General features: G+C 38.2%; 1 protein-coding gene across 7 annotated transcripts in view; it reads left to right on the top strand.

Annotated features, from left to right (window-relative positions):
- huwe1 (HECT, UBA and WWE domain containing E3 ubiquitin protein ligase 1) overlaps nt 1-14,275 on the top strand; it is a 76,308-nt gene that overhangs the window by 52,709 nt on the left and 9,324 nt on the right. For 6 of the 7 annotated variants that reach the window (XM_056448910.1, XM_056448907.1, XM_056448908.1 and 3 more), the window contains 10 exons: nt 1,084-1,771; nt 4,779-4,870; nt 4,985-5,141; nt 6,957-7,089; nt 7,375-7,580; nt 7,738-7,988; nt 10,865-10,967; nt 12,790-12,939; nt 13,023-13,268; nt 13,381-13,498. In XM_056448910.1, coding sequence (XP_056304885.1) covers nt 1,084-1,771; nt 4,779-4,870; nt 4,985-5,141; nt 6,957-7,089; nt 7,375-7,580; nt 7,738-7,988; nt 10,865-10,967; nt 12,790-12,939; nt 13,023-13,268; nt 13,381-13,498 — 2,144 coding nt within the window. The remainder of the gene's footprint in view (nt 1-1,083; nt 1,772-4,778; nt 4,871-4,984; nt 5,142-6,956; nt 7,090-7,374; nt 7,581-7,737; nt 7,989-10,864; nt 10,968-12,789; nt 12,940-13,022; nt 13,269-13,380; nt 13,499-14,275) is intronic. The other variant, XM_056448911.1, reaches the window with a different exon arrangement.

Below are 14,275 nucleotides of genomic sequence, written 5' to 3'. Positions count from 1 at the left end.
GACTAACTGACTGATTGACAGGGCTGTGCAATGTTTGAGGCCAGCAAACACGACATAGCCTTTATAGTTTTGTGCACGAACAGAGGAAATCGGCACGCAAGCAAAGTGATTCGCATGCTCGTATTACATTAAGGCGATCTCGACTTGTAATACTGAGCTTACAACATTTGCCTTTTAAATAACGTTGGAAGATCTGTGTAAAAGGCCTGCCGCCACAGCTGGAAAAAATCCTGGAGGAAACACTGCAATTGGTTTATGTATGGGCGATATATATTTTTATGTATGGGTGATTATATATACATATTTTATGTATGTATATATTGCATCACCAAAAATGATTGAAATCATACCCATGTGCGATAAGTCGATATATTGATTTTTGTGACAGGTCTATTCATGACCACACTCAAAAAATGGTATTTGCTCCTTGTTTAAACTACTCATTTAAAAATAAATGAGTAGTTCAACTCATTTAAAAATAAAACTGTTAACATTAATTAATCGATTTGTGTTGGGACAACATGAAGGAATTATGTGGAACCCTGCATTTTTTACACAGCATTTAAAAGAAAGAAGATACCAGTAAGGAAGTAGTAGCAAGGAAGAATATGCATTTTGTTTATAACTTCCACTTAAACAAGCTAGTACACAAAGACCCTTTCTGCATGCTTGTTCAAAATAGCTGTGAGTAAAACATGTACTCATAAAGGCATCTACAACGTTACCAAATAACAGCTGTAAGAACTATTTAATTAGGCAGCTGATCATTATGATGTGTATTTGCACGAGCTCTGCAATTCCCCATCATTACATAAAGGCATTTCAATTATATTAGTTTATGAAATGTTTTAGAAAATAGATTTTATAGTCTGTATGTAAAACTATAATATGCATGGTACGCTTGCATAACAGTAGAATGGCTCTTCTACCCTTATCTTTTTGATCATTGGATAAGCATGTGTCCAAGAAGGGAAGGAAAGCATGCATAAATGTCACATCCTTCTAATCATCTAAATCAGTTTTATTACAAGCTTTCAGTAACAGAAAAGCAATTAATTCCACTCTCTGTGTTACTTTCTGTAGGTATTTCCAAGTCACTTCACTCAACAACGCTGTAAAGATCCCCTATCCTCCTCCTCCTCCTCTGAGTTGGACACTCGTCTTTGTGCCAGCTCAACACCGACTATGAGTGGAAGCTGTCGGTCAGGTGGCACCAGCCAGAGTAACTCCTCTGCTACCCCAAGTAGTCTCACTTCTATCCACAATTCCCTGAGCGCATGCTCTGGTACACCACAGTCCCTAGGCATCTCCACCGACTTCTGGGATCTCCTGGTCAAGCTGGACAACATGAATGTGAGCCGTAAGGGCAAGGCCTCCATGAAGACTGTGCCTCTAGGGGGTGCCGGCGAGACAGAGGGTGCGCTGTTCAGCCTTGAGGCGTCTCCACTGGGCCAGCTGATGAACATGCTGTCCCACCCCGTGATCCGCCGCAGTTCCCTCCTCACGGAGAAACTGCTACGTCTGCTGTCTCTGATCTCCATCGCCCTGCCTGACAACAAGGCCACGGAGGTTCCAGCCAGCCACCCAGTGCCTCAGACCCCAACTGCCACACCGTCTGTACCTGCTGCTCAAACCACAGCGGGGTCAGGGACCATCTCAGCAGTGGCAGCTACGGGCACTACGCAGGGTACAGTGGGTACAACGCCATCTCAGCCAGCCGCTACGATATCTGTGGTTGCAGGCAGCACCACCGCCTCTGGCATTATTGCTGGTGAGTCTCTTATGGAGCATTTGAAAACATGAAAAAATGTCAAAGTATACTCAAATGTACTCATTCATATGTGATCATATTTCGCACTTTATTTAGAACGTCAAATGTTTGATTTAAAAATGTAGAAATATAAAATAAATATGAATAAATTATATCTAAATTATTGCTATATAATGCATAATGTAAACATTGAACTTTAAAGATTGCCAACAGTTGTATTGCACTTACATAAATTATGAAAAGGTATTACTGTAAACAATGTATTTTGTGACAACACACAATTAGCAATGGTGCATAATGAAACGATTGACCTTAATTTATTCATACAATATATATTGTCATTGCACAGCTCTAGTGTCCATAATTGCAGTCATAAAATCAGAGCCGAAAAGTTCTAGTCCACGTGCGAAATATTTCACATTGCTTCCCACACTTAGACTTTACTTGGGCAGGCTACCCAGGTATATTAACGCCTGGCCAAGAATCTCTAGTGACTCTTTTTTTATATATATATATATATATATATATATATATATATATATATATATATATATATATATATATATATATATATATATATATATATATATATATATATATATATATATATATATGTGTGTGTATGTATTATTATCACCCTTTTACACTTTTTTGTTTTTGTTTTTTGTATTTTTTTTTGTATCCGCCCTATATAATAAAACATCCGCAATTGATTAAGTAGTGGAACATCTTCTCTCGTTTACCTGTTTCATACTGCTCGTTCTGTGTGTGTGAGAACTGTCAAAACTCCTGTGCTCTACAGATCTATTTTCATCCGGTCGGGGTTTCTAAATCTGCTAAAACGTCCGGGATTTGGCTTTTGCTTTCTGAAGTTGTGGTTAATTGTAGTCATGAGAGAAATGTGAAATAGTTAATTCTTTAAGCTAAATGACTCTGAAAAACTTTTCTAAATACTCAGAGAGGATGAAATGACATCTAAATTGGCTGCAAAATATTTGTACACAATTAGAAATGGTTAATCAACTCATTTGCCTTTTTTAAATCTACACCTTTTATTGTTGTAATTATATTTTTTGGAGGTATTGTCTGTTTTTTTTTCCTTTTTTTCTGTCATTTATTTCTCGTTTGCTGTGTATTTTGTTAATTTGATGTCAATATTTTACATATTTTATACATGTATAAAATGCTTTGGCAATACTGTACAAAATGTCATGCCAATAAAGCAACCTGAACTTGATAGTGAGATAGAGAGAAGCAGATTTTACCTGTCAGTGTGTGCACATGTCTCTGGAATAGCATAAAAGAGAAAAAGTGGATTCCTTTTTTATTTCAATAGTCTTTTTTTAACTTTTACCCATTGAAAAGAAACAGTTTATAGCAGTATTAACTGTATTTTATTGTACAATATGTTTGGCATGTTTGCCTTTATTTGACAAGACAGTATCTTGACAGGAAGTGAAATGGGAGGGAGAGGGAGGGGGGTAGGATTAAGAAAGGTCCACGAGCCAGAATTCGAACTCTGGATGCCCGGAGCGCTTCCGCACCAAATGTCAGCGCGCTAACCACTGGTCTAGGGATGCACCGATCCCGATACTTGGATCGGTTATTGGTTCGATACAGCATATTTTTGCTGTATCGGGTATCGGCCAGCTGGTACCGATCCAAATCCGATCTTGCGCGTGCACTATATTTTGTGTTTATAAGCCAACTAAGCCATGAAGGTAGCCTATTATAAGCCAATAGAAAGTTTTCATGTAGGCCTACTACATCCCAACTGTTCTGAAGCCATTCTATAGTTTATTGTGAAGCACAGATGAATATTCACGTGGTTAAATTTATGTTCAGTTCAGCGCTTCCCGCCGCTGCGCCTGTCAATCATTCTCCATTCATTCACAATTTAAACTACGTATAATTTCAACAGACCAGTTTGTCTTTTGCCGTTGAAGCATATAAGCGGCCATTGTTTTGAATTCTCCATCTCACTCACGGTGAGATTTGGCGAGGGATTATTAAGTAAAACTGGCCTCAGACAGTTTAGTTCCGTCAAACCTGCAAGAAAATATTAGGCTTTGCTAAAAGGCTCGTTATTTTACCAACAATTAGTGTCAATAGTGGTAGCCCATTGCAGATTAAAAAAAAATCTTAATAATAAAAAAGGAAACCTAAGCTGGACCACAACAGATCATATCAATGTCATAACCAATGCTCAAATGTAGTTCAGTTTACAGCAAGTATCATGTTTTTAGTTGGGTTGTGTGGTCTGCCATGTATAGTAGGCCTATAGGTCTGTTATTTTTACTAAAGATGTATTATTTGAGTTTAGCACCAGAACTATAGAAACAGTATTACACTTAGAAAAAAAAAACCAAACAGCACAGTATCGGGATTGGATCTGTATCGATCAATACTCAGAATTTTAGTAGCGAGATCAGATCGGTTCCAAATAAATGGTATCGGTGCATCCCTACACTGGGCTATTGCGCCAACATGAGTTTCTTAATAAATAAAATATTTTTAATAATCAATTTATTTTTTGTTGGTTGCATATTGTAACTATTTATGTGATGTGGGTAAAATGTGTGTTTCAATCTGGCTACCACCGCAAGTATATTTCAAACTTCTGTATATCCACAAATGATCAGCTCCAGCTTTGTTTGGAAAAGACAGCATTGTCTCTAACATGGTATTTACTCAAAAAGTTGTCTTAATTTTTGAAGACAAAGAAATAATAATAAATTACTAATAAATAATACAATGAAATCAATGATACAAATACTTTTCCCCTCGTCTGTCGTCTTGGGACTTATTGTGACTTTTTTGCAATTAAAACTACATTTTGCTCTAAAAGAGACGAATAGCATTGACCTGAAAAGAAATCCAGCCTGAAACGTTTACAAATTTAATACACATTTTTGAATTCAGGTTATATTGTATAATTCTGCAACTGACCAATCAACTGGGCCTCTGATGGTGCAGTATTCAAATGTTTCTCCAATTATTTTAACAGGAAAACTGAAGCCAGCAGTAAGCATCACGGACATTGAATCTAAACTGGCCTCTACTGGACTTACGGAGAAGCAGCTGCAGCTCTCTGTGGAGGTATTTAATGATGGCGCACACACATATGTTGCCTTACGACTGCTTCTCCTCACCCTAGGCTCTTTGACCCCTCTCAGCAGTCTGATTAGTTTACCCCCTGTGGTTTGTGTCCAGGTGCTGACATCCCACTCGTGTTCGGAGGAAGGTCTGGAGGACGCGGCTAACATCCTGCTGCAGCTGTCCAGAGGGGACGCACCGACCCGAGACACTGTGCTTAGACTTCTGCTCAGCGGAGCACGTCACCTTGGATACACTCTCTGCAAACAAATCGGTGAGTATTCAATTTTTAGACTGTCTTTTTTAGTGCTATTCTTTTACTATCTCTGTATGGATATTCATTAAAAGGATCTGCAAAATAGTTTTTTTTCTGTTAGAAATAAAATAAGATATTTAAACTAGTGTTTGGAAACCGGTAGTCTTTAGCCCCTTTCAAACAGTGATATCGGTAAATATTCGGAAAGTTTCCAGAATGACTTTACTAGTAAATAAAAAAAAATGTACACAGGCAATGACCTTCCGTAATTTTTCTGGAAAAGACCATTCACACATCCATTTCAAAATACCAGTAAATTCTGACATTATTAACCAGAAAGGGCCTCTAAATGGCTGTGCTTGTATTTGTAAACATAGAAGGGGTCTGGCTTTTGTTGATGGTTTTATGTCTCAGAGACATCCAAAGGCAGAAGCGCTAACTGTTTACACATTTGACTACATTACAAATTCTGTACATGGATAAGTATTGCGAATAACTTCAATGAAAACATATGGAGGAACAATTTCGCATGTCGAGATGTACATATGTGTGTGTACTGGCATTCAGCGAAGCACTCTTTCATGTGCACACACGTCAAGCAACTGAAGCAAAGCTTGAAGATAAACAAACAACGGTTTATCATAAACATTTTATAGATAATTTTTCCATAGTTCCACATCAAGAAGGAACATAGAAACGTTATTTGGCTGACATCTAGCAGCTAAGTGTGTCTTGAAAAATATTCAAAGGCTTTTATTTTCATAAAGAGCGGACGTGAATGTGTCTGAATGTTCTGATTGGGCTGGAGTGGGCATCTTACGTCAGCACGTTCTATACGTGAACGTTCTCTTTCCAGCAATTTTCCTTTTGCGTTCACACAGAGCAGCATTCTGGCAAATTTACGGTAATGTTACAACTTCTCTTTCCAGAAAACTATTTTCAAAATTACCAGCAATTTTCCATAAAGGTCTGTATGTGTGAAAGGGACTTTTGACTTAAATGGTAAAGAATTGCTAAAATACCTAAAATTACTATCAATGGCTACCGATTTCCAACATTTTTTTATGACTTTGTGTTTAGCAGAAGAGGGAAACATATTTGAAACAAAGTGGAGTTTAGATAAACAATGACAGATTATTTATTTTTAGGTGAACTGTCTTTTTTTTTTTTTTTAGAAAGGTTTGGATCCTAAATATCAAATTCTCATTGATGTATTACTGTACAGGATTCCCACTGATCATGGACATTCTGTAAAATCATGGAATTTTAACATTGAAAGTCAGGGAACTTTTTTTGTTTTTCTTTCCAAGTTGTGGGATATCATGGATAATTGTTTTATGTTTTACTTTATTTTTATTACAGTGTATTTTTTTCTATACCATGCTTTTTTGCCTATGTAATGGTTTGTATTTTTTTCTGCCATTTTATTGCTTTCCTGCTTGTCAACTGATAATGAAATATATTAAACTAATGTGGTAAATAATTAGTTTGCAATTTCAAGCAACATAAGTTGTTTGGTTTTGCTAAAAATAAATGTAACTTAATGAGCCCAGAAGTATTGAAACATTTGAGTTGCGAATGACCTTGTTGCTCTTGTTAAAGTTATTGTAGATAGGTCATGGAAATTCAGCCTTTTAGTACATGTGAATCAGGGAACAGTTAGGAAATTTGACTTTTGACTGTATCTGATCACACAAATGTAAATGATTGTGTCAAGAGCACCATCATTGTGTCCTTATCACTTATTCCAATGTTGTGAATTACTTGATTTGGAGCTTATCATGCGTAAACTAAAAAGCTTAATCGCTCTGTTTTGGATCTGGTCTCTTTCAGGCACTTTACTAGCGGAGTTGAGGGAGTATAATCTAGAGCAGCAGAGAAGAGCACGGGCTGATGCTCAGTCTCCTGAAGCTTCTCATGATGACCCATCCATCACCACACGCCTCAAGGGCAAGATGACCAGCAGGTGAGGAGAATCTTTCTACCTATACTACAATATAAAAGCTTGATTTAAGGGTTTTTAAAATGTATCTTATGTTCAAGCAGGATTATTGTAGATAGAACCATAACACGAAAACCCTTTCGGTACATGGAATAATAAATTAACAAAAATTTTTCCTCTGTCAATCCCCTGCTTTCATTTTTTGGGGTAGTTACTGTTCACAGAATCAAATACTGTTAGCTTCTGCTAATTTGATTAAAAACTGCAAATAAAGGGTTATTATAATAGCGGTACTTGATTGGTTTGCAGGTTTGACGGGTCAGAGAGTGTGGTGATTGTTGCTGCTCAGAAGCGCACGTTAGGTGGCCGGGAGCTTCAGTTGCCCTGCATGAGCTCGCTCACTTCCAAGACCTCGACGCAGAAGTTTTTCTTGCGGGTACTGCAGGTCATCATCCAGCTTAGAGAAGACACGCGGCGCGCTAACAAGAAAGCCAAGCAGACAGGAGGACGACTGAGTAAGTCACTTTCTTTTTTACACAAGAGACATCCTCTAATCCTTTAAGAACATTTCCACGCTTCACATTGAAGCTTTCAATTGAGTCTCGTCTTTTTGAGCAATACAGAGAGTTTCTGTTATGTTTATAGGTCAGTCACTCTCCATTTATTCTCCAGGTTCAACCAGTCTGGGCTCGGCCAGCAGTATTCAGGCTGCAGTCCGTCAGCTGGAGGCTGAAGCGGACGCCATCATTCAGATGGTGAGAGAGGGGCAGAGGGCACGCCGTCTACAGCAGGCCCCCCCACCCTCTTCATCTGCATCCTCTTCCGCTGCTGCTGCATCCGCTGCTGTGGCTGTGGCTGGATCGTCTGCCCCCAGTACCTCTGCAACCAACAACCCCCCCGCTGGCACGGCCAGCGCAGCCACGGTTAGCATGGGCCGCACTGACAGCAGGCAGACTGCTACTGACTGTACTCACCCTCACACACATCCATGTTGTTTATTATACCCTGTGTATGTCTTAATGATGATATCTCACAGCCAGGGTCATCACTGACTTGTTTTTTTTGTGTGCTTTGAAACTTCCAAAAATATGACCCGTTTCTTACTGATTTGGTTTCCATTTAAACTGTCATTTTTAAGAAATACAAGACTGTCCTAGAAAAAGGGACATCTAGGCCCAATCCCAGTTCTACCCCCCTTAGCTCTTCCCCTTACCCCTGGTTTTGCGCGTTCACGTGAAGGGGTAGGGGTGTCTCAATTCTCTTTAGCTTAAATGCGTAGAGTAAGGGAAAGGGCTTAGATAGCCCTTGAAACAGAAATTTTCCAGGACCACACTAGAAACCAAGGGGTATGAAAATTTCCCAGAATACACCAGCTACAACAACAAGATGGCTACATGGCAGTCAGGAGATGCACAAATTTAAGTATTTTTTTTGGTATTATTAAGAATTTTTACAATGAACAGTCATGTTTTAATATATTCATAACAGCGTTCGTAGTCATACATTTAAAAAAAATATATATTATTTTAAAAATGCTCAATTTCGCTATCTATAATCATAATGAAAAATCCTGTATAGTAGTCCAACAACATACTTCGGTGATTACCAAAAAATATTGGAACTGGAATAACTACAGCAGTCGCCGTCTTCAGTCTGGGTGTTGTAATGGTGTCCTATTTCTTAGGGGTAAATTTGTCCCTCCCCTTCACACTTCGTTTCAAGGGCCAAGGGGTTGGAGTAAAAATAAAATAGAAATGGCATTGAGCTCTGGTCCACCGTATGCATGCATTTCATTCAACACAAATCAAATCAAATATTTGGCATACTTTGTGCTTGTTTTACTTGGCTAATGTGTAGAATACATAAACATAAATTGTTAGATCCATCAGCTTATTTTTATATCACCATTAAAATCCTTCCTAATACATCAAAATTATTTCTTACGTCGCCAAGCACCGGTTACACATCTAATATCATGATTAGGGATGCAAATTTTCAAATTTTCTAATCTATGCTTGAACTGCACGTTCATCTGTAAAACTAAGTCTGCTCAAAAAACATACCAACAGGACATTTCAATGTAGTAAATTTGTTCCTTCTACTGTCATGGCAGCGCTGGTAAAATGACACCCCTGGACTTTGGTTTACTGTCAGTAAAATGTGTGTATTTTATTAGTTTGTATTTTTAAAATCACTATGACATAAGTTGAATTCAATTTTATGTCTAACAAAATGACATTGTTTTTATAAAATGAGAAACAATTATTACAAAGCATTTTTAGCGTGTTTTCACACCTGCCTTATTTAGTTTGGTTGAATCGCACTAGAGTTCATTTTCCCTCTTGGTGCGGTTTGTTTGGGCAGGTGTGAATGTAGCAATCGCTCTCGAGTGTGCATTAAAAGCAGACCAAAAAAGTGTACTCTTTGAAGAGGTGGTCTCGGTATGCTTTCAAACGAACTCTGGAGCGGTTCTTTTGTGGTGAGAACATGATTTGAACTAAAACAGATCCAACCGTGAACAGTTTTGGACTAAACCAGCTGCCGTAGTCCGATGCGCTGTCCCATCTTATGGCGTGTGGTGAAAAATATTTGTTGACAGCGTTTACCTTAAACAGAGAGTGGGAAAAGCATTACCTGATGGATCATTGGTAATATTTCCAGAAGAGGACCAAGTCGCAGTTTAGCTAAATTAATTCACCGCTACCTCCTGAAGTGACTTGCAATGAGCCTTTGCCATTTGCAATGCATTAAAACATTGTTTCCCAGCCGCAGCCTCGCTTCATTCTCGAAATGTATAGTTTGTCTAAAGTGATGTTAACTATATAGTACACTATGACCAGGGACACAATCAGCCAGTCGTCCCTCCATACTAAAAGCGTCATTCTGTGTCTGCCGGTTTGTTTACTCGACGGAGTTCCATTGGCATTTTCCAGCACGTTCATTCTGACCAATAGAAAAACAGCTTAGGATATACGTTCAATAACATCTGGCCAATGAGTGATGTGGATTGTCACATGACTGCATTTTGGTTCTTTTCAACTGGTTGGACCAAAGCAATCAGTGTGGTGTGAAAAGGACCCAAAAATGGCAGAAAAATGCTACAATGTATCAATTGTTGCCCTTGGTCTGGACCAAATGAACCGAAACACAGATGTGAAAGCCCCCCTTAGTTTCCGTTTTCGGCAAAATACTTTCAGACGTTTTCGTTTTGGAATATTTTAGTGCATCCCTAATCCAAATATACAGAGACATTTTACTTGCAGTTCAAATGAAAAGTTTAAATCCTACTTGAATTCTTTTTAACAGCCACCTGGATATCATTTTCAAAGAGATTAAGCACCGAGCCCACAGTTGTTTTCCAGTGACAAACCTAGTCATTCTGCCATTAGAGACCTGGCAGTGACTCTTTTCTAAAGCGCAGCTCTGTGTTCCACCTCTCTTCTCACTGCATTGTGCTGCTTTAAACACACACAGCTTGTATAGTCCAGTGTTCGAGATATGTGATTGTTGCATCCAGCTTTGTGATCCTCTCTCGTCTTTGGCTTTCTGTTTGTGTGTGATTTGATTTTTGGCCTGCTGTCAATGCTTCTGTGCTTTAAGCTCCATCTCAGCCCTCTCTTTCCTGCCAGTTTCTGTATGTTTTGATGCATGATACTCTGTCTCTAGCACTGCTTCTTGTTGTAGACGGTGATTACTGTCATTTCATGTTTTCTCCTACATTGTTCACTCTATTTGTCTCTTCTTCTGTCGGGGGGAATTGTACTGAATCTCATCCTGTTCCTTGGTTCCCCTGGTTCAGTCGGAGGTGCACTCTGTTGCCGAGCCGCCAGCAGCTCAGAGAGACGATTCACCCATGGATGTGGATCAGCCCTCTCCTCTGGAACAGGACCAGCCAACATTAGGTGAGTGTTTGGGAATATGGGACAAATTAACAATAGAAACGTCACTGGCTTGGATTAGCCCATATGAATCATTCAACTTCATATTGTTACGTGCATTATTCATATGTGAACTGCTGTAATCTATAGTTTCTGTGTGGTACTTTAAGCAGTCTGCAAGCTTTTATTTGAAGTCAAAGTATTTTGTGAACATTTTAAAAAGAAATATTGTGTTATGCACAAAAAAAGCTAAAGAATGTATTAAATTAAATGAACAGTTAGATGAAAAGTATGCATAATTACATTTTAGACTAATTACACACATTTCAATGCTGTCCTTGTGATTGTTTGATTGGGATTTTCTCCAAAATTGTTTTGAAGGCCAAATTAGCATATTAGAATGATTTCTTAAGAATCATGTTACATGGAAAAGTAATGGCTGCTTTGCCATAACAGAAGTAAATGACCATAGAAAATAACTATTTTAAATTGTATTCTTGTTTAATAATATTGGTATCTTCACTTGATTTTGATTACATTTCTGCAGCTATGGTAATGTTTTATTTTTTGTTTGTTAGGTTTTTTTGTCGAATACATTCATTTATTAATATAATAATATATTTCAAATGTGCTACTTTCTTTGTCTTCATTGTCTTTTTTGTCTCCATCAACATTTTTTTTTTCTTTGTCTTTTTTGTTCTTTTTAGTCTGCTTTTTTGTCGTCTTTTGTCTTCGTCTTTTTCGTCATCTTTTTCTTTGTTCTTTTTTGTCTGCTTTTTCATTTTCTTTGTCTACTTTATCATCGTCCCTTTTTTTGTCTACTTTATCATCGTCCCTTTTTTTGTCTACTTTATTGTTGTCATCTTTTTTTCTGTCTTTTTTGTCTATCGTTGTACTTGTCTTTCATCTTTCTTTGTTGTCTGTCTTCCTCTTTTTTGTCTGCTTTTTGGTCTTTTTTCTACTTTATTGTCGTCATCTTTTATCATCTTTGTCTTTTTTTCCCTTTCGTCGTCGTTTTTTTCTTCATCTTTTTTGTCTACTTTATTGTCATCTTTCATCATCTTTTTAGACTTCATCTTTGTCTTTCCTCGTCGTCGTCTATGTCATCTTTTTTGTTCTTTTTCGTCTGCTTTTTTGTCTTATTTTATTGGTCTTTATCATCATCATCATCTTTATCTTCGTCTTTGTCATTTTCTTTTTCGTCTTCATCTTTGTTCTTTTTCGTTTGCTTTTTCATCTTTTTTGTCTACTTTATCGTCCTCGTCTTTTTCGTTGTCCTTTTTTTGGTCTTCATCTGTCTTCGTCTATTTGGTGTTTTTTTATTGTCTACTTCATCATCTTTTTTTGTCTTGTCTTTTTCGTCTTTCTTTGTCTTTTTGGTGTTTTTTGTCTACTTTTCTTCATCTTGTCTTCGTCTTTTTTTGTCTTTTTGGTGTTTTTTGTCTACTTCATCTTGTCTTTTTCGTCTTTTTGGTGTTTTGTCTACTTCATCATCTTTTTTGTTTTTCGTCTCTGTCTTCGTCCTTTTCTTCATGTTTTTCTTCATCTTCTGCATCTTCTTTTTCCTTTTTTGGGTACTTTTTCGTCTTTTGTCTACTTTTTTCATTGTCTTCTTTTGGGTCTTCATCTTCGTCATGTTTCGTCTTTGTTTTTGTCTTTTCCTCTTTGTGTTCTTTTTTTGTCTACTTTTGTCTTGTTTGTCCTTGTCTTTTTACTTGGTCGTCTTTTTCGTTTTACATGCCTTTTAACAATTATTCATGGTTTATATGCTTTGTGCTACGTTAATGCACCCTGAAGAAAATCTGTCTAAAATAACTTGTTTATATATGGTTTTGTGCATGAGCAGGTGAGGAGAGCAGCAGTCAGCAGGAGCAGGAGGAGCGTTTGCCTGACCTGCCGCTGTTGAGTGAGCAGCTGCTGTTGGATGAGCTGTGGGACATGCTAGGAGAATGTCTGAAAGAGCTTGAAGAGTCTCATGACCAACACGCAGTTCTAGGTATTTCTTTTATTATTTATGAGGGATGTTTTGGAATCAAAGGAGCTACTTCATATTTTACAAATCTCTCTGTATTCCTGTAGTGCTGCAGCCTGCAGTGGAGGCCTTTTTCTTGGTGCATGCAACGGAGCGGGAAAGCAAACCTCCAGTTCGGGACACTCGGGAGAGCCAGCTGTCACACATCAAGGATGAGCCTCCACCCCTGTCACCCGCCCCTCTCACTCCCGCGACCCCCTCCTCTCTGGACCCCTTCTTTTCCAGAGAGCCTTCCTCTATGCACATCTCTTCCAACCTGCCTCCAGATACACAGAAGTTCCTCCGTTTCGCAGGTGAGTCAATCAAACACAAGCTGTTGCCGGTCCCTCATGGAGGTTCAGACAGTAGGTGATGAATGCTGATGTAGGCTGTCCTCCATATGAACTCCCTTTCCGACTTTAACAGAGACCCACCGCACAGTGCTGAATCAGATCCTGCGTCAATCTACCACTCACCTGGCAGACGGGCCTTTCGCTGTTTTGGTTGACTACATCCGCATCTTGGACTTTGACGTTAAGCGCAAGTATGATTTTTTTTCTTTTTCTTTTTGCTGTTTTCTCACAATGACGTAGCTTTGGCTGCATTTACACTGCAGATCTTGATGGTCAATTCTGATTTTGTAAATGTATTAAATTTTTTTGATGACCGGCTTACATCATCTTTTAAAAGTGGCTCGAATCTGATTGTCTGCATTGACACTGCACACGACAGACACAATGACCAGGAAAAAAAGAGCAGGCGCTGACTGACATCTGATAATAAAAAGGCGCCCTTCTCTCCGTTCCTGTATTTAATCTGTTCGCAGGGTTTTATTTTTTTGAATTCTTTTTGACAAGCTGTTTTACTTTAGTTTATGACAGAAAAGTTAATTTGGCCATCTTCTTTTAATTTGGGCCTTTTTAAACCAGTAGGCATCTTTAATCGTAATGTCCATGGCGTGATTTATGCACGTGATGTATGCAATAGTTTTGTTTACATTGGTTATGTGGCGGATATTGTTCTCTCTCTCTCTCTCTCTCTCTCTCTCTCTCTCTCTCTCTCTCGTTAACATGCTTAAATATCTGTGCTACCTGACAATATAAAAGGTTTTTTTAGTCCTTGTGTATGAGATTTAAGGTTTGGGACAATGCTAAAGTCTGTTCTGAAACAAAAGCGTCAGATCTACCTGATTGCACTGCAGACACGAGGGCACGGATTTGATTCACATCAGATACATTTTCAGATATGAACAAGGCCTGAATCTGATTTGAGCTAATCGGAATCCATGTGATATATATTTTTTTTACGTTTTTTTTTTTTT

The sequence above is a fragment of the Danio aesculapii genome, chromosome 23 (assembly GCF_903798145.1).
Source record: "Danio aesculapii chromosome 23, fDanAes4.1, whole genome shotgun sequence".
NCBI classification, from domain to species: Eukaryota; Metazoa; Chordata; class Actinopteri; order Cypriniformes; family Danionidae; genus Danio; species Danio aesculapii.
The sequence above is the reverse complement of the archived record's forward strand: the minus strand, read 5'-3'. Positions and strand labels throughout refer to the sequence as shown.